Genomic DNA, 23,596 nt, shown 5'->3' on the forward strand with positions numbered 1-23,596 from the left:
TGATGGTAAGGCTCTGGGATTCCAGACTTTAAAAAATTTACTGGCAGTTTTAGAATGTTAGTAATATAAAGTAACTGTTTTAAAATGTACTTTTTTCCCCCTTTTAAAACAAGGTATTGCCACCCAAGCAAGAGTGCAGTGGCTCGTTGTATTCTCAAACTCTTGGGCTCCATCAAACCTCCTGCCTCTGCCGCCCAAGTAGCTGGGAATCTAGGTACAAACCACCATGTCCAGCCATTGCTACTTTTAACATAATTCAAACAGCAAGAGATTCATTGTGTCCACAAAATTTAAAATGTTTCCTAAAATATTTATCATTGAGGGAAAACATGAGAGGATTACCTTGTCTTTTGACTGTCCTTGTCGAGCGATTGCATCATATTTAATTTTTCCTTCAGAATCCACCTGAATGGCCAGTGCATTCGACATTTTTTTCTTTCGTCCCATATCCAGTGGATACTGGGCCACATGGATCTCTGGGAAAGCACCTCCATCTCCAAAATCCTACACATTAGAAGTAGTTAAATAAAATAGTTAATCATTTGACATTCAAGATATATTCATTCATTCAACAAGTAATTGTTAAGTCCTTAGTATGCTAGACGCTAGAGATACAGCAGAGGTCCCTGTCTCTTGCGGAGTTTACATTCTAGTAGGCAAAGATAGAAAAAAACACATTCTTTGGCTTGTGATAAGTACCATGAAGGTAACATAAAGATCAAGACTGGGAAAAGGGGCTACTTTTGATAGGGTGGTTGGGGACAGCCTTTGTGAAGAAGTAACATGTGAGCTAAAGCCTGAATGATTAGAAAGCAGTCATGGGAAGATGTGTGTGTACACACACACACACACACACACACACACACACACACGGGAAGCATTTTCTAGACGGATCAAATAGCCAATGTGAAGGCCCTGCTGCAAGAATGAGCTTGGCATATTTTAGGAAATGAGAATTCAGTGGGGCTAACAGCTTAATAAGGACAGCAGAGCTTGAGGCACAAGTTACATGAGTAAAAAACACCAGATCATGAAGGGACTTACAGAATACAGCAAGACAATGTGGATTTCATATATGCAGGACAAACTAAGCAAAATGGCTAGGACAAGGCAAAATACATATGCATATATTTTAGCATATATATACATATTTTAGTGGGGAACAGGTAAAGCTATACTTGGGGCAGAAATATAAAAGATTTTTTCTTGGAATCAGATTTTTTTTTTTTTTTTTTTTTGAGACGGAGTCTCGCTCTGTCGCCCGGGCTGGAGTGCAGTGGCCAGTTCTCAGCTCACTGCAAGCTCCACCTCCCGGGTTTATGCCATTCTCCTGCCTCAGCCTCCGAGTAGCTGGGACTACAGGCACCCGCCACCTCGCCCGGCTAGTTTTTTGTATTTTTTAGTAGAGACGGGGTTTCACCGTGTTAGCCAGGATGGTCTCGATCTCCTGACCTCGTGATCCGCCCGTCTCGGCCTCCCAAAGTGCTGGGATTACAGGCTTGAGCCACCGCGCCCGGCAGAATCAGATTTTATTAACATATTATTTATTCATTGTTATGTGAGAAGCAAATGAATACAACAGGAAGGATCCAGAAATGAGTTTACCACATTTCTACTAGTGATTATTAGTGATTATACATAATTATTTAGGAGAGAACTGAGACTGCTAAAGTAGAACAAGCTAAATAAAGTTTGCTGATGAAATGCAATATTTTGAAAAGGTTTATCGAGTAAACATGAGGATCAAGTATAATTTTTAAGTAGTTTTAAAAAATTTGGTAGTATTTGCTTAGTACACTTTAAACATGATTCACACTTGTATTATCTCATTTTATCCTTGTAACTCTTTAACATCATTGTATTTTAAATGGAAACATTCAGGTTTAGAAAAATTAAGCAGTTTTCCTGAGACCTCGCAGGTATTATATGCAGCACCTGAACCAGATCGTTTGAGACTCCGAAAAGCTTTGTATTTTGTACTACTATGAAATATCTTTCTTTAAGCTCAAAACAGCCTAACAAGTACTATTAAGAAATGATAGAAAACACAAATTAAATTTAATCATTTAGAGGGGGTTTGATGGAAAAAAAAGAAAGAAAATATTCACTTTTACAAGACCTCTTTAAGTAATACTCCATTAGATCTAAGATATATGAGTTCCTAAGTACAATATGCTTATTTGCTAAAGAAATGTTTGAAGTTTTTGAAAACCAAGAGAATAACGCTGAGAGACATTTTCTTGTAAATGAGAAAGAGTTAAAGCATTCCTAAGAAAAGTGCTTCCCGTACCCAGGCCATCAATCTGACACATGCTTGGATTTGCTAGAGTTTTTCAACTATAATAAGCACTTCAGAACTGTAGATGTAGCATTATGTGGTCATTAAGATTGCCAGAAAATCATAGCTTTTATTTTGAAAACTAGAATAAAACGCCTTCTTCCACAGAATATTCACTCCCCTCAAGCAGCATCCATAGCATTTCCAGATTAGCTGGCCATTTCAACTTGATTTTCAAATAAACTGTTTTGTTCTACCAGGATATATGAAACCACTAATAGTCCAGTAGGAAACTAAAAACCTAATAGCAACCAAGTATCGCAATGCTGAAACGAAAGGATGAGATTTCCATTCTATGTAAGGTGATGCCTGTCACCCTCATTGTGCAACCTATTGACAGACCAAACAATATTTATAATGCCTCAACAGAGACACTCAACTCCTCTATTAGATGATGCCAAGCACTACTTTTTTTCCCCAGGTAAGACTCCTTGATAATCTTTCATCTTGCTCTGCCTCCCACAAATTACACTATCAGAGAAAACAAAAGCAACAAAAATCCCTTCATAATTGCAATATGACTGGCCTTCACACACCAGCAGTCATAAGGACCAGAGGAAAGCTGACAAAAAAGCAACAAAAAAACCTACATGTGGGTTTTTTGGAATACATAGGACAAGATATGATCTAGTTAGGTGTTCCTCTTATAAACTCTAATAAAGAGTATGGGCCGGGTGTGGTGGCTCACAGCTGTAATCCCAGAACTTTGGGAGGCCGAGGCAGGTGGATCATGAGGTCAGGAGTTCAAGACCAGCCTGGCCAAGATGGTGAAACCCCGTCTCTACTAAAAGTACAAAAAAATTAGCCGGGCGAGGTGGCGGACGCCTGTAATCCCAGCTACTTGGGAGGCTGAGGCAGAGAACTGCTTGAACCCAGGAGGCGAGGTTGCAGTGAGCTGAGATCGTGCCACTGTACTCAGTCTGGTGACAGAGCAAGACTCTGTCTCAAAAAGAAAAAAAAAAAGTCTGGTAGCCAGGGGACTGAGACATGGAAGAGATTGAGAATACAGATGGCTTCTGGTAGGACTCTAAGCTACAACTATCAATTCAATGAATACTACGATCACTACTTGAAGGCATGTGAAAAAAGGCATGAGCCCTTCATACTTGCGAAGTAAAAATCATAACCAGTAAGGACAGAACAAAGAAAAGTGATGGGGTGATGGCTGGGCTTGGTGGTTCACACCTGTAATCCCAGGACGTTGGGAGGCCAACGCAGGTGGATTGCTTGAGGTCAGGAGCTCGAGACCAGCCTGGCCAACATGGCAAAACTCTGCCTCTACTAAAAACACAAAAATTAGCCAGGTATGGTGATGCGCGCCTATAATCCCAGCTACTTGGGAGGCTGAGGCAGAGGTTGCAGTGAGCTGAGATCGCACCCCTACACTCTAGCCTGGGTGACAGGGTGAGATTTTTATCTTAAAAAAAAAAAAAAAGAAAGAAAGAAAGAAAGAAAAGTGATAAAACGAAAATAACTGGGAATGATATAGGCACTTCAGATTTTTAATAGGGCAGATATATTCGTTGGGACATGAAGAAGCAAAATATGCAGGAATCAGAAGGAATACTGGGAGATGGAAAAGGCTTGATTAAAGTGGAGGGGGTCCTGAGGAGGAAATACGTGTCTCAAATGTTTGCTTTTCTCCCTAGTGAAGACAGTGGTCAAGCATGGGAAGGCTGCCCTAGAATCAGGGAAAGGAATATGTATTAAATTAATGTAGGCCAGGCGCGGTGGCTCAGGCCTGTTATCCCAGCACTTCGGGAAGCTGAGGCAGGCAGATCACCTGAAGTCAGGAGTTCAAAACCAGCCTAGCCAACATGGTGAAACCCTGTCTTTACTAAAAATACAGAAAATTAGCTGTGCATGGTGGCCTGTGCCTGTAATCCTGGCTACTTGGGAGGCTGAGGCAGGAGAATCGCCTGAACCTGGGAGGCAGAGGTTACAGTGAGCTGAAATCATACCATTGCACTCCAGCCTGGGAAATGGAGTGAGATTCCATCCCAAAAATAAAACTAATTAATTAATGTAAAGGATCCTGAATAATTAGAATAGGTGCTGCCAAGGAAGCTTGCTCTTTTTATTTTTATTTTTTATTGAGACGGAGTTTTGCTACTGTTGTCCAGGCTAGAGTGCAATGGTGCGATCTCGGCTCACTGCAACCTCTGCCTCCCAGGTTCAAGCAATTCTCCTGCCTCAGCCTCCAGAGTAGCTGGGATTACAGGCATGAGCCACCAAGCCTGGCTAATTTTGTATTTTTAGTAGAGATGGGGTTGCTCCATGTTGGTCAGGCTGGTCTCGAAACTCCTGGCCTCAGATGATCCGCCCACCTCAGCCTCCCAAAGTGCTGGGATTACAGGTGAGAACCGCTGCGCCCGACCAAAGGCTTGTTCTTTGGCAACAAGCTAGAGATAGAAAGGGCTATTCCAGATGGTTCCTTCTCCCTCATTGCCTTCAAATCAACCAAATTTCGTCTCTTATGCCCGCAAAAACATATTTAATCTATATATCAGATATATATTAACATTCTCAAATTAAAGATAAGAAGACAAGTGCTACTGGAGTTTTCCCTGAAGGAAAGTTGTCTCTTCAGGGTTATGTGGTATTACTGGAGGGGAGGAGGAGGAGCCCAAACATGAAATCCACTTTCAACTCTCTTACCTTTTACCTTCCCATTATTTTCCATACGCTATAATTCCTGGATTTACAAAATGTTAGTTTTCTTGTAAATATTTAATAGTTTGATATAGGAATAGACAAATGGTACAATTCTCTAGTGACCACAAAGCAGTGACAGATAATAAGCAAAAAGAAAATGACACATCTTCTGAGGGAAATATACATCTTGAGAGCACATAACCAGAATTTCTATCACACTGACATTCATAATCAGAGGTTCTAACATTTAAATTTATGTTATAGTGTGCTATAAATTTCAGCACAACTTAATAAATCTAAACTTAAGATCCATATGTACCTCTAATAACCGAGGTATCCAGCCTTTCCGGTATCCGTACGGGGGAGGCTCTCTTCGGGAGGAGACCAATGAGGTCTGCCGCGATCTTTGGGATCTTGCCTTTTCTTCAGCCTCAAGCTGGTCCTGAGATAGCTGAGTAGGTGCAGGTAAAAAGCTATAAGCAAAGACAATAAAAGTCAGAAATTTAAAAAACGCTTATGTTTAATTTGACCACTGCAACTTGGCCACAGAGACAAATTTTCCTACAATGCTTTTACTTTTCAGCAAAACAGCCGATTTTTCAATGATTTATGGTAGTACTCAATATTAGTCATTTTATAATATGTGGAAGACAGAAGTACTCAAAGATACACAGTAAAAACATCTGACTAGGACAACAGCAAATGATGCCCAGAATAAAAAATTAACAGATATTTCACATAATAGACAAACTCTTAAGCATTTATGCTTCCGTATTTCCTTTTTTTTGAGTCTCACTCTGTTGCCCAGGCTGGAATACAGTGGTACCATCTCCACTCTGTGCAACCTCTGCCTCCTGGGTTCAAGTGATTCTCCTGCCTCAGCCTCCCAAGTAGCTGGGATTACAGGCATGTGTCACCACACGAGGCTAATTTTTGCAATTTTAGTAGAGATGGGGTTTCCCCATGTTGGCCAGGCTGGTCTTAAACTTGACCTCAAGTAATCCGCTGACCTTGGCCTCTCAAAGTGCTGGAATTATAGGCGTGACCCACCACATTTGGCCACGCTTCCATATTTGTCCTTTTTTTTCTTTTCTTTTTTTTTTTTTTTTTTTTTTTGAGACGGAGTCTCGCTCTGTTGCCCGGGCTGGAGTGCAGTGGCCGGTTCTCAGCTCACTGCAAGCTCCGCCTCCCGGGTTTATGCCATTCTCCTGCCTCAGCCTCCGAGTAGCTGGGACTACAGGGGCCCGCCACCTCGCCTGGCTAGTTTTTTGTATTTTTTAGTAGAGACGGGGTTTCACCGTGTTAGCCAGGATGGTCTCGATCTCCTGACCTCGTGATCCGCCCGTCTCGGCCTCCCAAAGTGCTGGGATTACAGGCTTGAGCCACCGCGCCCGGCCCTTTTTTTCTTTTTGAGACAGAATCTCTCTGTGTCACCCAGGCTGGAGTGCAATGGCACCATCTTGGCTCACTGCAGCCTCCACCTCTCGGGTTCAAGTAATTTTCCTGCCTCACCCTCCCAAGTAGCTGGGATTACAGATGTGCAGCATCACACCCGGCTAAGTTTTGTATTTTCAGTAGAGACAGGGTTTCGCCATGTTGGCCAGGCTGGTCTCGAACTCCTGACCGCAGATGACCTGCCTGCCTTGGCCTCCCAAAGTGCTAGGATTACAGGTGTGAGCCACCACACTCAACCTGTTTCCATATTTCGTATAACAAGCAAGTAAACATTCCTAATAATCCAGGGATAAACTGTCCAGTATATACTTGATATACTTATATTCCTTTTACTTTTTTTGAGACAGAGTCTCGTTCTGTTGCCCAGCCTTGAGTGCAGTGGCGCAAACTCGGCTCACTGAAACCTCTGTCTCCTGGATTCATGTGATTCTCATGCCTCAGCCTCCAAGTAGCTGGGATTACAGGTGCGTGCCACCACACCCCTAATTTTTGTATTTTTAGTAGAGACGGGTTTTTTCCATGTTGGCCCATGTTGGTCAGGCTGGTCTCAAACTCCTGACCTCAAGTGATCCATCAGCCTCACCCTCCCAAAGTACTAGCATTACTGGCATGAGCCACCATGCCTGGCTACTCCTTATTTTTAACATTTTTACCCTTATGCTCCTTAAACTACTTCAGTGTAAATACAAAAGAACTAGGATTAGAACAAAGAGGTGGATAAAATAAACACAAGTTGCATATTTAAGTGCCAAGGGAATCTAGAATGAAATTTAAAACTTAGAGGCCAGGCCAGCCATGGTGGCTCACACTTGTAATCCCAGCACTTTGGGAGGCCAAGGTGGGTGGATCACCTGAGGTCAGGAGTTCAAGACCAGCCTGACCAACATGGTGAAACCCCGTGTCTACTAAAAATACAAAATTAGCCAGGCGTGCTGGTGCGTGCCTGTAATCCCAGCCACTCAGGAGGCTGAGGCAGGAGAATCACTTGATCCCGGTAGGTGGAGGGTACAGTGAGCCAAGATTGCATCATTGCACTCCAGCCAGGGCAACAACAGCAAAACTCCGTCTAAAATAAACAACAACGAAAAACTTAGAGACCAAAGAATCAAAGCAGAAGCCCTGAAGATGCAGCTTATTCTTTAGTCAAGGTAACCTTTCTACTAAACTGTTCTTAACAACTTTTAAGTATTAAAGTATTATAGTGATACTCTAAAGTACTACAAAAGGATCCTGATGGCTGAATATGGAGAAAACAACCTTAGTTCCTTTGTGATTCTTGGATAGTAAGCATACCTAAGTAGCAGAGCTTATTAATTATTCAAAAATATTTATTATTTGGGTTCAAGCACTATGCTAGGCATGAGACTATAAACGGAGAAAGACAGCTTAGTCTTGCAGAGACAGAGACCAAAAAAAAAAAAAATCACACAAATCTATAATTACACATATTAAGTTATGATGTAAAGATACAGATGCTATGAGTCTACATGATAGGGATCTAATCCAGTCTGGGGCGGTAAGTGATGGCTAGGCTTAGAATTCAGATCTGACCTATGCCACTTACTAACCTGGATAAGCTACTTACCTCTCTGAATCTATTTTCTCATCTGTAATAATAGTTCATAAGAGTATCTACTTCATAAGGTTCTTATAAATATTAAATGAGAGAAATCCATGAACCAGTTGGCATAGTATCTAAGCACTTTCAATACAGGTTCCTGTATGTTTGATAGTTTTAGGGCTGTTCCATGACTCTTCCAGTTTGGGTTAAATGCCCATCTCTATGCTCCCCCACAACCCTCTATATACCACTACTACAACATTATCTTACCATACTGCAATCATCTACTCATTTATCTACTCTGTTTTCACAAGACTGTGAGCAGCTCTGCAGGAATTACGCCTTATACTTCTTTCATCCCTAACGCTCCAAGACTTTTAAGCTCACAGCTGGAGCTCCTTAAATGCTGCAGGAGAAATAAATACACTCTTCCCTGGCACTCACCATCTTCATTTCGCTATAGCCTTCTCATCTTTCCTTAAGCCATCTCAGGATCTTTACATTGGCTATTCCTTCTGCCATAAAATCTATCTATCAGTCTGTCTGTCTGTCTCAATCAATCACAATTTTTCCGGCTGGGCAAGGTGGCTCACACCTGTAATCCCAACACTTTGGGAGGCCAAGGCAGGTGGATTACTTGAGGCCAGGAGTTCGAGACCAGCCATGCCAACATAGTGAAGCCCTGTCTCTACTAAAAATACAAAAATTAGCCGGGCATGGTGGCGGACGCCTGTAATACCAGCTGAGGCAGGAAAATCACTTGAACTTGGGAGGTGGAGTTTGCAGTGAGCTGAGATTGCTCCACTGCACTCCAGCCTGGGTGAGAGTGAGACTCCGCCTCAAAAAACAAAACAAAACAAAACATAACAAACAAAACAAAAACAAAAACACAGAACAAATTTTCTTATGCTTTTATAGAAAACTCTTCTCCAGATCTCTTCTTTTTTGACTGCTCCTTGAGGAGCAGGGCTATCCCATAGGCAGTATGCCTAGAGTAGCCCCAGATCTTTCAACAGCTTGCATCTTAGCACTCATGTCTCTGCTCAGTTACCTCTCTCTAGAGCTGTTTTCTGACCACCTTACCCAAAACAGCCACTTCACCCCAAGCTTTGAGTCACTCTCTAACCCTCTTTTATTCCTAGCATGTATTACCTGAAATTGCATTATGATTTTACTCATAGTCTTTCTCTTTTTTTTTTTTTTTTTTTGAGACGGAGTCTCGCTCTGTCGCCCAGGCTGGAGTGCAGTGGCCGGATCTCAGCTCACTGCAAGCTCCGCCTCCTGGGTTTACGCCATTCTCCTGCCTCAGCCTCCCGTGTAGCTGGGACTACAGGCGCCCGCCACCTCGCCCAGCTAGTTTTTGTATTTTTTTTTTTTAGTAGAGACGGGGTTTCACCATCTTAGCCAGGATAGTCTCGATCTCCTGACCTCGTGATCCGCCCGTCTTGGCCTCCCAAAGTGCTGGGATTACAGGCTTGAGCCACCGCACCCGGCCGATTTTACTCATAGTCTTTCAATCCCAGTAGAATGTAAGCTCCATGTGGATCGAGTATAAAATTAAAACAAATTCAGTTTCTCCTATTATTTCACTCAACAATCAACAACACACAACACTTCTGATACCAGATACGTGATGGTTTTTCCCCACGTATCAAGCAAGCTATCAATTGTTTATTGGACACCAGTAAAGTGTCCTCTAATTCAATTCATTTTTGATGTTATCTACCTGGAGAGAGTGTCAGATGTCACAGGTTGAGGGCTCAGTCCCATAAGACTGCCCTTACTTCAGATGCCAATGGCAGGTCCAGGCCACTGGCCAACTGACTACAAACCAGGGTTCCCACGACCTCATCCTCAGGTTCAACTAATTTGCTAGGGTACCTCACAGAACTCAGAAAAATGCGTTTACTGGTTTAAAGGATATTACAAAGAATACTGAGGAACCCCAGATGGTAGGTATGGAAAGCTCTGCAGTCCCCAAGACTGGTCATTTGAATATTGCATTCTGCCATTGCAATTTTAAGCACACAATACCCATGACAGGCCAGACGATGTGGTGGCTGAGACGGGTGGATCAGTTAAGCCCAGTTCAAGAACAGGCTGGGCAACATGGCAAAACCCCACCTCTACTAAAAAAACCAAAAATTAACTGGGCATCATGGCAAGTGTCTACAGTCCCAGCTACTCTGAGGCAGGAGGATCACCTGAGCCTTGGGAGGTTGAGGATGCAGTGGGCTGTGATTGGGTCACTGCACTCCAGCCTGGGCAAGAGTGAGACCCTGTATCAAAAAATAAAATAAAATAAAAAAACACCCATCACATCTCTAGAAATTTTTCCTGTGTGTCCATTTCAAATTCCACCTTTTCCACAAAGTCTCCCCTCATGACTTTACTAGTCTATGACACAGTGTCTCACACTTGGAAGGTACTCAAATGTTTGCTGCCTGTAACATTTACTAAAGAAAAAACTCTTGGCTGGGAATGGTAGCTCATGCCTGCAATCCCAGCACTTTGGGAAGCCTAGGTGAGAAGACTGATGGAGGCTAAGAGTTGGAGACCACCCTGGCCAACGTAGTGACACCCCATTTCTAGCTTTATATTAAAAAAAAAATTCAGATGCCGGGCATGGTGGCTCATGCCTGTAATCCTAGCACTTTTGGAGGCTGAGACAGGAGGACTGCTTGAGGCCAAGAGTTAAAGACCAACCTGGCCAACACAGCGAGACCCCATCTCAAAAAAATAGTTTTTTTAAAAAAAAAGCAAAAAAATTTTTAGAAAGGAGAGGGGGAAGAAAACTCTCCAGCCCACACAACTTATTCCATCTAATTCTTTTTGCACTAAGGTTAGTATTACGCAAATGTGCATTTTGTGTTCTGTGATTGTTTTATGTCTGTATACCTTGTACCCCATCTTCCCTGTTGCCAAAGACAGATTTTCTTCTGTGTACACAATCCCCAGTACAGAGCAAGGCACCAACAGTAATTCCCAAAGTAATTTTTTGGATTCATACTGTCATCGGCCAGGAAAACAAAACAAAACAAAACAAAACCATGCGTGAGGAGAATGAAGCGTGTTGAGAGCTCAAGTTGATGTCCTAAAAGGACTACTTTCTCTACAACCTTCCGGAACACTAGACTTTTCCTGTTCAGTTCGCATGGAAAGTTTTTCCACTTAAGATGGGGCAGCAAGGTTGGGGACTAGCAGGGGTAGCGTAACTTCTTGGACTCTCCCACTGAAAAGCATCTTTTCCTTAAAGGCGGGGAGCACTGTACAGACAGTTACTAAGGTAACCGGAAACAGCAAAACTCTGAGGTGGTTCTATCTACGGAAGAAATTCTAAGCTCCAAAGTTAAAGTGCGGAGCAGCGGCGCATATCAGCAGATAGCTGCCACTACTGTGGTTCATTTAAATCTCTGTTCAGCTCCGGGTCCCTTCATTCAGGAATCCTTGTTTCGGGACACAGGCAAACGGCCGGAAAGCCGCGCAGTCGCACCCCGTGCGCTTCACTCCGCCCAAATAAGCCACTACCGTCCCCAACCCCTTCTTGTTCGCCCGAGCCGCGGACGTGAGGGAGCGTTGTTCGCTCCCCGCCAGATGCTTAAACGAAAAATGCAGTCTTAAGTGTCTGAGGCCACCCCGCGGCTTTCGGCCTTGGTAGAGGGGTGAACTAAACCCGGGAAACCGCTGAAAGACCCCAGCTTCGACTAGGCCTAGTCGTAGCGGCGGCCAGCGGGAGGACGTAGCCGTAGTCTTGGCCCACGTCATTCTGTGCCCCGGGTCAGGTCACCGCCCCAAGAGTATGGGAAGAGAAATGAAAAAGATTGGTACTCCCAGACCCTTCCGTATCGAGGACCCCAATCAACAACCCACCTGGTGAGCGCCATCTTCTTCCGCTTCTTCCAGCGCGAGCGACAGCACCGCGGGGCGGGTCTTTCCAGATGATGAGGAGCGGAAAGGAAGGAGCGCGCGATGCGCAGGCGCTCTGGCCGAAAGGCGTTCTGGGATTTGTAGTTCTTTGAACACGAGTAGCATTCGTTTCTATTCTGACCGGATCAAGCGGTTATCAAGGAATAATCTCCTCAGCTAGCAACAAATACATAACTCGATCGCTTATATGCGACATGATAGGGCGTTCCCTAGGCAAAATATCAAAGATAGAGGGAGATGCCGTTTAGGCCGCTTTATTACGCTCCTTACTCAGTCCCATTCCCCCAGAAAGGGTACAAAATACAAAAGCTTCCCCGGGACAGCTGCTGTAAGTGAAAGGGTGATAGGGAGTTTAAAACGATAGGCAATAGTGAGACTGGCTAATGGAGAGCTCTTGGACTCTCTGAAAACATTCACACTCAAAACTTTTCTTTAAATCGTATCTTCTCACTACCCACAGCACTCTCCTGGGGAGATATTTTGTAATCCTTGGTAATTTACCGAGCTTCTGGGTTCTCTGCCCAGGGTATGACAAGGCTGAAATCTCATAGGAGGCTCTGGAGAAAAATTCATCTCCTAACTCATTCTTGTTTGCAGAAATCAGTTCCTGGCGGTTTTGGGATGGATTTCCCTGTTTTGTTGTGTGCTGCTAGTGGTGGCCACCCTCAGCTCCTAGGGGTCACTCTCAACTCCTTCCCACATGAACCCTATTTATTGGTAGTTCACAACATGGATGTTTGCTTGCTTCTGGGCCAGCTGAAGCACATCTTTCTGACTCCTCTTCTGCCACTGTTGGAGAAAAACACTCTGCTTTTAAAGGGCTCGTGTGATTAGATCAGGCTCAGCTGGATAATCTCCCTGTTTTGAGATCAACTCTTGGCCGGGTGCGGTAGCTCACACCTGTAATCCTAGCACTTTGGGAAGCCGGGGCGGGCGGATTGCCTGAACTCAGGAGTTCCACACTAGCTTGGGCAACATGGTGAAACTCTGTCTCTACTAAAATTACAAAAATTATCTGGGTGTGGTGGTGTGCTCCTGTAGTCCCAGCTACTCGGGAGGCTGAGGCAGGAGAACCGTGTGAATCGGGAGACGGAGGTTGCAGTGAGCCGAGATCACGCCACTGCACTCCAGCCTGGCGACAGTGAGACTCCGTCTCAAAAAAAAAAAAAAAAAAAAAAAGCTGGGTGTGGTGGTGTGCTCCTGTTTTCCCAGCTACTAGGGAGGCTGAGATACAAGAATTGCTTTAACCCAGGAGTTGGAGGTTGCAGTGAGCCGAGATTGCATCATTGCACTCTAGCCTGCGTGACAGAGTAAAATTCTGCCTCCAAAAGAAAAAAAAAAAAGATCAACTCTGCCACACCGCGTAACAGAATCAGGGGAGTCATCTCTCTTCATAGTCACGGCCCCAGGGGTTATGTAGGTCAGGTACTGTGGGGGTGGGGTGAGGAGGAGATCTTGGAGGATATCCTAGAATTCTGCCTGCCACAGCATGTAAACCAAAAAAACTTTCGGTAAATACAGGATTACTCATCACATTGTGTAATATAACATGCATGGCCTGGGAGCCCGAAGATTAGAGTTTAAGATGTAGCTTTGGCCAGGTGTGGTGGCTTGTGCCTATAATCCCAGCACTTTGGGAGGCTGAGGCGGGCAGATCACCTGAGGTCGGGAGTTCGAGACCAGCCTGACCAACATGGAGAAACTCCGTCTCTACTAAAAATACAAAATTAGCCGGGCACGGTGGTGCATGCCTGTAATCCCAGTACTCGGGAGGCAGAGGCAGAAGAATAGCTTGAACTCAGGAGGTGGAAGTTGTGGTGAGCTGAGATTGCGCCATTGCACTCCAGCCTTGGCAACAAGAGCAAAACTCTGTCTCAAAAAAAAAAAAAAAAGAAAGAAAGAAAGATGTAGCTTCAGCACCAATAAATTCTTATAGGGCAAGTCATTTAATTTATTTGGGCCCCAGTTTTATTGAACTTAAAATGCTGATCATGTTATCTGCTTTATATTTATATAAATGTAAAATAATTATATATAATACAGCAGAGTATGAGCTTTAAATGAGGTAATGTAGGTGGATGTTTTTACTTAATTCTTAAGTTCTATGTAAATATGTTAGTTATTACAGTTAATATTTTGGTTGACAGTGATCTACTTTAACCTCTGCTCCAGGAATGTATTATTTGTAAAAGGAGAAAAAGAGAGAAGCACATTATAGAACGTCCTGGAAGCCAAGATCAAGGAGCTTAGATTTAATTCAGCAGGTGATTTGCAGCTGAAGAAGGACTTAAGTAGAGGGCCTGGGTCAAAGGAACCGACAAGAAAGACAATTCTTAAGGCAGAATGGGTCTCTATGGCAATGAGAGACAAAGGAGGCTACTGAGGACAAGGTTAAAATAATTAACATGGGAAATCAGTAAGACATAGACCAAGACCTATGCAGGATGAAAAGAACAGGGTGGAGAAGAGCTTTTGCAATCCACTCTCACTTTCCACAGAGGCATATCATGTAAGACATTTCCACCGGTCATAGTCCCTCGCTGTTTTGGGGGTGTGTAGAGAATAGAAACTGACTTTAATAGCAATCCTATCAAAACATAATTAAGAAAGAAAATCTACTACAAACGTGATACAATATTATACCCAAAGGCCAAGTGCTTTCTTTTTGGTTTTGTTGGGGAGGGGGTTTGGTGTTCAGCTATGCTGAATCTTCAGTGCCTATCCATCCCTCATTATCATAGGTAATTAGCAGCGGCCTACTCATATAGAGAGCCCAGTGCATGCTGGAATCAGTAATGCGCCAGGTTAGCAAGAAGCAATCAATTCACTCCAGTCTTAGAATTCTGGATAGAGAGTAGAATTGTTCTTGGAGAATCTAGGTCCTAATTTGATTCCTAAGTAGGTGTGGCTATGCAGCCGCAAGTAATATAGCTTGTGAGGTGATAGGGAGGACCAGTTAAGCACAGATTCTAGAGTCAGCTTTCCTGACTTCTGAGCCCAGCTCACTAATTTATGAGCTGTGGATCCTGAATAAGTCACTTCTTTCCATCTCAGTTTTCTCACTGGCCAAAAAAAAAAAAAAAAGGTGGGGGGCATGGAATCAATATAACCTATCCTCAATAATACTATTGGGAGGATTAAATGAGTTAATCATGTGAAGTGCTTAGAACAATGCCCAGCATAGAGTAAGCACTCAAAAATTACTTATGCTTTCTGGCCTTAATGAATTGGCCTTAATAAAATTTATTAAGGTTCAGGTTTTGCATCTGCAAAGTGAGGCAGTTGAACTCAATTTTATTTCTGGGGTACCTTCCAACTAGCATTTTCTACTATAGGATGTATGTTTAAATGTATTTCAATGGCAGTACTTTATGCTCTGATGCCATTATGCTTTAGTTATTATGGCTATATTATTATAATCATTCTCTGATAAAAAGTAGAGCTGCCCCTCTGATAAATATTATTTATTTTATTAAATAATATTTTATTAAATATATTAATAAATATATTAAAAATAAATAAATATTATTATTCTCTGATAAAAAGTAGACCTCACTGTTCTTACTTTTCGGATGTGTTTTGCATGCCCTCTCAATGTTTAAAACACTTTTTCTTTGGCCGGGTGCAGGTGGCTCAAGCCTATAATCCCAGCACTTTGGGAGGCCGAGACAGGCGGATCACGAGGTCAGGAGATCGAGACCATCCTGGCTAACACGGTGAAACCCCGTCTCTACTAAAAAAAATACAAAAAACTAGCCGGGTGTGATGGCGGGCGCCTGTAGTCTCAGCTACTCGGGAGGCTGAGGAAGGAGAATGGCGTAAACCCGGGAGGCGGAGCTTGCAGTGAGCTGAGATCCAGCCACTGCACTCCAGCCTGGGCGACAGAGCGAGACTCCATCTCAAAAAAAAAAAAACAAAAACAAAAACACTTTTTTAAAATTAAAATATTGGTTTGCATTAAAGTATAGTTAAAAAGGCTAGAGTCAATGATTACTTAGGAACTGCGAAAGAAATAACATACCTTTACGATGGAAAGATTTGGCTGCCATCACTTTTGCTTCACTAACAGTGGAAGAGTCTGACTCTAGGTGCTTCTAATAGGAAGTTCCCCAATTTTCCTTCTTTTTTTTTTTGAGACTGAGTCTTCCTCTGTTGCCCAGGGTGGAGTACAGTCGTGTGATTTCATCTTACTGCAACCTCTGCCTCCCTGGTTCAAGCGATTCTCCTGCCTCAGCCTTCCAAGTAGCTGGGATTACAGGTGTGAGCAAGCACACCCAGCTAATTTTTGTATTTTTAGTAGAGATGGGGTTTCACCATGTTGGCCAGGCTAGTCTTGAACTCCTGGCCTCAAGTGATCCGCCCACCTTGGCCTCCCAAAGTACTGGGATTACAGGCATGAGCCATTGCCCCTGGCCTGGAAGTTCCCCAATTTTCTGATCAAACCAGACCTAACTTCCAGTTCACAAGAAGTTCAGGGTATAGAGTAACAAGTTTAAAAGCATGAGGAAACAATCAGAAAAATCCAGAATGTGAGACATTCTGCAAGACAACTGGCTGAGACTCTACAAAATGTCAGTGTCATGGAATGGATGTCAATAGAATAGATGAAAACAGATTGAAAAGACATGCCACATAAAATTAGTAAATCTTGATGGGATTCTGGTTCAGTTGGGGAAAACTATAAAAAATATTCGTGGAGCATTTGGAGAAAGTTGCATATGGAGTGGTGATAGACTACATTATGGAATTTTTGCTACATTTCTTAGGAGTATTAATGACATCGTAGTTAAGTAGAAGAACGTCCTTATTCTTAGGAGATGCATGCCAGAGAGTTTGGGGATGAAATGTGTCAACTTACTTTCTTCTTTTTTGTTTGTTTTTTGTTTTGAGACAGAATTTTGCTCTTGTCACCAAGGTTGGAGTATAGTGGTGCTATCTTGGCTTACTGCAACCTCTGCCTCCCAGGTTCAAGTGATTCTCCTGCCTCAGCCTCCCAAGTAGCTGAGATTACAGGCGCCTGCCACCATAACTGGCTAATTTTTGCATTTTTAGTAGAGACAAGATTTTACCATGTTGGCCAGGCTGGTCTCGAACTCCTGACCTCAGGTGCTCCATCCACCCGGCCTCCCAAAGTGCTGGGATTGCAGGCATGAGCCAGTATGCCCAGCCTCAACTTACTTTCAAATAGTTTATCTCAACAACAAAAAATGTGTGTGTGTGTGTGTGTGTGTGTGTTTATAGTGAGACAGTGTGAGAGACCATGAAAGGGAAAGCAGAATGTTAACAATTGTTTAAGCCTAGATGGGGGAGTATGGACTGTATAGGTGTTTACTGAACTATTGTTTCAACTTTTATATGTATATATGAAAATTAACTCTTTTTTTCTTTGAGGCAGGGTCTCACTCTGTTGCTCAAGCTGGAGTTCAGTGGTATGATCACGGTTCACTACAGCCTGAATCTCCCAGGCTCAAGTGATCCTTCTACCTCAGCCTCCCAAGTAGCTAGGACTATAGGCATGTGCCACCATGCCTGGCTAATTTTTTATTTTTTGTAGAGACAGGGTCTCACTATGTTTCCCAGGCTGGTCTTGAACTCCTGGACTGAAGTGATCCTCCTGCCTGGCATCCCAAAGTGACATAAGCCTCGGCACCCAGCCCTGAAAATTTTTGTAATAAAAATTTAAGAACAGCAAAGTTTTAGAACTCATATTTCCCAATTTCAAAAACCTACTACAAAGCTACAGCAATCAAAGTGTGGTACTGTCATAAGGATAGACTCATAGATCAATGGAATAAAATTGAGAGTCCTGAAATAAACCCATATGTTTATGGTGAACTGATTTTTAACAAGGGTACCAAGACCAACTAAAACTATTATTGAAATTGTTTTTTCAACAAATGGTGCTGGGAAACTGTATGTCTAAATGCAAAAGAATGCAGTTGGACCCTTGTTTTATGCCCTATACAAAAATTAACTCAAAATAACTCGAAGATCTAAATGTGAACACTAAAACTGTAAAACTCTTAGAAGAAAACACAGGGGTCAATCTTCATGATCTTGGATTTGGCAAAGAATTCTTAGGTAAGATACCAAAAGCATGAGCAACAAAGGAAAACATAGAGAAATTGGACTAAATAAAAAGTTAAGATTTTGTGCTTCGAAGGACATCATCAAGAAAGTGAAAAGTCCCAAGACCTTCAGGCAAACAAAGACGTTCCTATTAGACATGACATTTCAGGAGTTTAGAGATTACTTCCAAAAGTTAAGGACAAAAGCCAGATCTCTCTTTGGACAAGATTAAATTTGTTATTACAGAAGCCTTGAAAACATTATGCTGAACGAAAGAAGCCTGTCACAAAAGGCCAGATATTGTATTATTACCTTTATATAAAATGTTTAGAATAAACAAATCCATAGAGACAAAAAGTGTTTACCTAGGGCTGATGTGGGGGTGTTAGGAAAGGTGAATAATTGTTAATGGGTATGAGTTTCTTTTGGGGGAGAGTTGAAAAATTAGTGGTGATGGTTGTTCAACTTTGAATATACTAAACACCACTAATCTGCATACTTTAATAAGGTGATTTTATGATGTGTGAACTACATTTCAATAAAGCTGTAGAAGCAAAGTTAAGTAAAATGGAAAAGTAATAAAATGAATAAGTGAATAAAAAGTATAATATAGTATCTCTTCATTTTTTCCACATGAAATTTAGAATTATTTTGTTGCATTCTATGAAAAATATCTATAGGCATTTTGATTGGCATTGAATTGTCCATAAATTAATTTTGAGAGAGCCAATATCTTTACAATTTTATGTCTTCTCACTCAAGAACACTGGTTTTTGCTTTTGTGCGATGGAGTCTTGCTCTGTTGCCTGGGCTGGAGTGCAGTTGCATGATCTTGGCTCCCTACAGCCTCTGCCTCCTGAGTTCAAGTGATTCTCCTGCCTCAGCCTCCTGAGTAGCTGGGATTACAGGCGTGCACCATCACACTTGGCTAATTTTTGTATTTTTAGTAGACATGGGGTTTCACCATGTTGGCCAGGCTGGTTTTGAACCCCTGAACTCAAGTGATCTGCCTGCCTTGGGCTCCCAAACTGTTGGGATTACAGACGTGAGCCACCGCTTTTGGCCAGGAACACTATTTAGATTTTAACTTATTAAAATCTTCCTTCATATCTTTCAATAACATTTTGAAGTTGTCTTTATGTAGATTGTACACCTTTCAGGATATTAATTTTGGTATTTCATTATTAAAATCATGAATGCAATCTCTGTTTTTATGTGATTACTAAATAGAACAGTAATTTTTATTAAGTAAGCCAAAAATGTTCTGAAACATGTCAGTCATTTTATAGGCAGAATCAATTTTTTTATTTTTTATTTTTTACAGGCATGATCAACCAGGTACAGAATCAGTTTTTTGGCTGTAGATGATTTAAGAGTTAGGGTCAACTTGTGTTTGGTGAGACGTGCTCCTCTATCTTCTTCTGGAATTAAGCAGTTCTTTGGGTTGATGAGTGGGAAAGCAGTTTTGCTGTCAGCTACTTCCCTCCATGAGTTCTGAGACTTTATGTTAAAAGCACTACGAAACCTGCTGACCCCATTTCTTTCCCAATTTAATTATTCTTTTTGAAAGTTGGCTCTAACCTTAAGGGTTGTGAAAACACAAGGTTCCAGTGTGGTTGAAGCTTTAGAACCAAGATAACCATTCCTTTTTCTATCAAACAGCCTGGCAGGGGAACAGTTTGCCCCTTGCCCTGAGCCCTGTCATTTGTTTTGATCATTTTCGTTCCTATCAAACATGCTGTTGGCCCAGAAGGCAGCCATCTGATAGCTGAAGTGACTGCTTACATTTCTTCCCTCTCTTCTCTAGTAACAAGATATTCCACCAGAATATGCCTGTTTGTAGGCTAAGGCTGTGATTTAATAACCCTAAGGAGATAAACATTGGGATAATAATAATGGTTATTTATTGATTAGTTCCTCTGTGCTGATTTATCCCATTTATCCCTTGTAACAGCCTTGTGAGTAGTTAACTCTTTTTATCCACATTTTACAGAAAAGAAAATGGAGGCTTAGATATGTAAGTTGCCCAAGATGACAAATAGAAAGTGACTAATCTGGAACTTAAACCCAGAGAACATGACCTTTCCTTCTTTCTTTCCTTCTTTCCTTCTTTTCTTTCTTTCCTTCTTTCCTTCTTTCCTTCCTTCTTTCCTTCTTTCCTTCCTTCCTTCCTTCCTTCCTTCCTTCCTTCCTTCCTTCCTTCCTTCCTTCCTTCCTTCCTTCCTTCCTTCCTTCCTTTCTTCCTTCCTTCTTGCCTTCTTGCCTTCTTGCCTTCTTGCCTTCTTTCTTTTCTCTCTCTCTCTCTCTCTCTCTCTCTCTCTTTCTTTCTTTCTTTCTCACTCTGTCACCCAGGCTGGGGTGCAGGGGTGCAATCATGACTCATTGCAGCCTTGACTTGCTAGGCTCAGTCTATCCTCCTGCCTCACCCTCTCAAGTAGCTGGGACTACAGGTGTGGCCGACCACTCCCAGCTAATTTTCTTATGTTTTGCAGAGATGGGGTCCCACTATTTTGCCCAGGCTGGTCTTGAACTCCTGGGCTCAAGCAATCCTCCTTCCTCAGCCTCCCAAAGTGCTGGGATTACAGGTGTGAGCCACTGTGCCTAGCCCAGAGAACACGATCTTAACCATACTGTCTCCCAAGTGAAAGATTCTACCTTTCTAAGAAATCTGGAGTCAGACAGATCTGAGTTCAAGTCTTGCCTTCCTCCCCACTTTACTGAACCTTCAGTAAGTCTTTCTACCTCAGAAGGCTATGAGGATGCCATGGGGGTAATGAATGTAAAGCGTTTAAGTGCTTGGCTGACAGTGAGTACTAAATAAATGTCAATTTATTCTTCAAAAGTGTATAAAAATGTATCAAGTTCTTCTCTCTGTATTAAACCCTGTACTAATTTGGGGGAATTCAAAGTTAAAGACTGTATAGTCTTGTCCTAAAAATTAGTGGGCTGGGCTGGGTGCAGTGCCTCATACCTGTAATCCCAGCGCTTTGGGAGGCCGAGATGGGCAGATCATGAGATCAGGAGTTCGAGACCAGGGTGGCCAACATATGAAACCCCATCTCTACTAAAAATACAAAAAATTAGCTGGGCATGGTGGTGGGTGCCTGTAATCCCAGCTACTTATGAGGCTGAGGCAGGAGAATCGCTTGAACCTGGGAGGCAGGGGTTGCAGCGAACCAAGATCATGCCATCGCACTCTAGCCTGGGCAACAAGAGTGAAACTCTCCATCTCAAAAAACTAAAACAAAAAACCAAAACCAGTGGGCTGGTAGAGCTGGGACTTGCAGGTTGAATCTGGCCCCCATACATATTCTGTTTGTCCTTCACATGCTTTAAAACTTTTGAATTAGTTCCAGACATTTAAAACTTGGGAGATCTTGGCCGGGCATGGTGGCTCACACCTCTAATCCCAGCACTTTGGGAGGCCGAGGCAAGTGGATCACTTGAGATCAGTAGTTCGAGACCAGCATGGGCAACATGGTGAAACCCCGTCTCTACTAAAAATACAAAAATTAGCCAGGCATGGTGGTGGCACCTGTAATCCCAGCTACATGGGAGGCTGAGGCAGGACAATTGCTTGAACCCAGGAGGTGGAGGTTGCAGTGAGCCGAGATCGTACCACTGTACTCCAGCCTGGGCGACAGAGTGAGACTCTGTCTCAAAAAAATAAAATAAAATATAAAATAAGTTGTGAGATTTTGCTCTATTCACTTGACATTGAACTTCCTACCCAGACCCCTTCTCAAGGGAGATGGTGTCTCTGGCAATCTCATCACTGGCAGAGGAAAGATAATTGAACCCACTCGATGGCCAAGCCTCCATATATTAGCGGCACTCACATCTCTAGGCTCTTGGCTCACCAGACATACATGTACCTTGGGGACCACCCCTCAAAATGCCATCAACACAGGCTCCTAAAGTAGGACTTTTTACACCCATCAACCAGTTACGTACCAACGATAACACAGGGCTATTCCTTCAGATGAAGAGCTGAGAATATGTTAGTTTTAAAATAGAAGTCAGAGTCAGTGTGGCAGGTGGAATTTACAGCCCATGTACAAAATGAACCACCCTTAAATGCCTGTTTATAACAAAGACCAATTAAAAATTCCTTCCAGGGCAATAAAGAGAAGCCGCCATAGGTGAGAGTGTTTCTCTGGAGGGAATCCAGAAAAGTTGAGGGAGAACGAGTCTAGTTCCTTCCAACACAAGGATAGAAACCTGTCTAAATGGGCAGGGCCAGGCTGAGTTCATAGGAAAAATAATTTCCTTCATAGTGGGTAGATGCTAAGACCCCCACCCTGATTTTTTTTGAGGATATCTCACCGGGGAAAGGGCAGGCCTGGGTCTGACAGGTGGAACTGACTTAAGCCTATCCTTGCTCACAGTCAGAAGCCCATTCCCACCGGGGATCTGAGAGACTTGGCAGAGGCTGGGTGAAGATTGAGGATGAAAGGGACTTTATTTGTGGAGTTCAAGGTAGAAATCCAATCTACAGTCATGAACTCTGCTCCAAACCATGAGATACCACTTCTTACCCACTAGGATAGCTATAACCAAATAGACAATAACAAGAGTTAGTGAGGATGTAGAGAAATTGGAATGCTTGTACATTGTAGGTGGGAACGTAAAATGGTGCAGCCATTTTGGAAAACAGTTTGGCAGTTCCTCAAAACTTTAAACAGAGAGTTACCATATGATATGGGTTGGCTCTGTGTCCCCACCCAAATCTCATGTTGAATTGTAATTCCCAGTGTTGGGGGAGGGACCTGGCGGGAGGTGATTTGATGACGGGGGTGGATTTCCCCATTCCTGTTCTATGATGGTGAGTTCTGATGTCCTGTAATAGTGAGTGAGATCTGATGGTTTAAAAGTGTGTGGCCCTTCCGCCTTTGCTCCCTCTTTCTTCTGCCACCACGTGAAGAAGGTACTTTGCTTCCCCTTTGCCTTCTGCCATGATTGTAAGTTTCCTGAAGCCTCCCAGTCATGCTTCCTGTTAAACCTGCAGAACTGTGAGTCAATTAAACCTCATTTCTTAATATACCATATAACCAAGCAATTCTGTTTTTTGTTTTTTTTTTTTTCAGACAGGGTCTAACTCTGTCACCTAGGCTGGAGTGCAGTGATGCAGTCACAGCACATTGCTGCCTCAACCTCCTGGGCTGGAGCCATCCTCCCACCTCGGCCTTCTGAGTAGTTGGGACTACAGGCCCATGCCACCATGCCTGGCTTTTTAAAATTTTTTTACTTTTTGGTAAAGATGGGATCTCCCTATGTTTCCTGGACTGGTCTCAAACTTTTGGACTCAAGCAATCTTTCAACCTCCACCTCCCAAAGTACTGAGGGGGATTATAGGTGTGAGCCACTGCTCCCAGCCTCTACTCTTAATATTATCAAGAGAAATGAAAACATATGTTCACACAAAGACTTATACACAAATACTCATAGCAGCATTATTCATAATAGCTGAAATGTGGAAGCAACTCAAATGTACCACACACTGATGAATGGATAAACAAAAGGTGGTGTATCCATACACTGAAATATTACTTGGCAATGAGAAGAAATGAAGTACTGATATGGGATACAAC

At 42.7% G+C, this 23,596-nt stretch overlaps 1 protein-coding gene across 3 annotated transcripts in view; it reads right to left on the reverse strand.

The window, feature by feature from the left end:
• SNW1 (SNW domain containing 1) overlaps window positions 1-11,946 on the reverse strand; it is a 44,439-nt gene extending 32,493 nt beyond the window's left edge. For all 3 annotated transcript variants that reach the window (XM_010382729.2, XM_010382728.2, XM_030931534.1), the window contains exons 1-3: window positions 11,880-11,946; window positions 5,313-5,466; window positions 343-504 (exon numbers count right to left, since the gene is read on the reverse strand). In XM_010382729.2, coding sequence (XP_010381031.1) covers window positions 343-504; window positions 5,313-5,466; window positions 11,880-11,893 — 330 coding nt within the window. In that variant the 5' untranslated portion in view covers window positions 11,894-11,946. The remainder of the gene's footprint in view (window positions 1-342; window positions 505-5,312; window positions 5,467-11,879) is intronic.
• Window positions 11,947-23,596: the final 11,650 nt, after the last annotated feature.

This window comes from Rhinopithecus roxellana, chromosome 5 (genome assembly GCF_007565055.1).
Source record: "Rhinopithecus roxellana isolate Shanxi Qingling chromosome 5, ASM756505v1, whole genome shotgun sequence".
Taxonomy (NCBI): Eukaryota; Metazoa; Chordata; class Mammalia; order Primates; family Cercopithecidae; genus Rhinopithecus; species Rhinopithecus roxellana.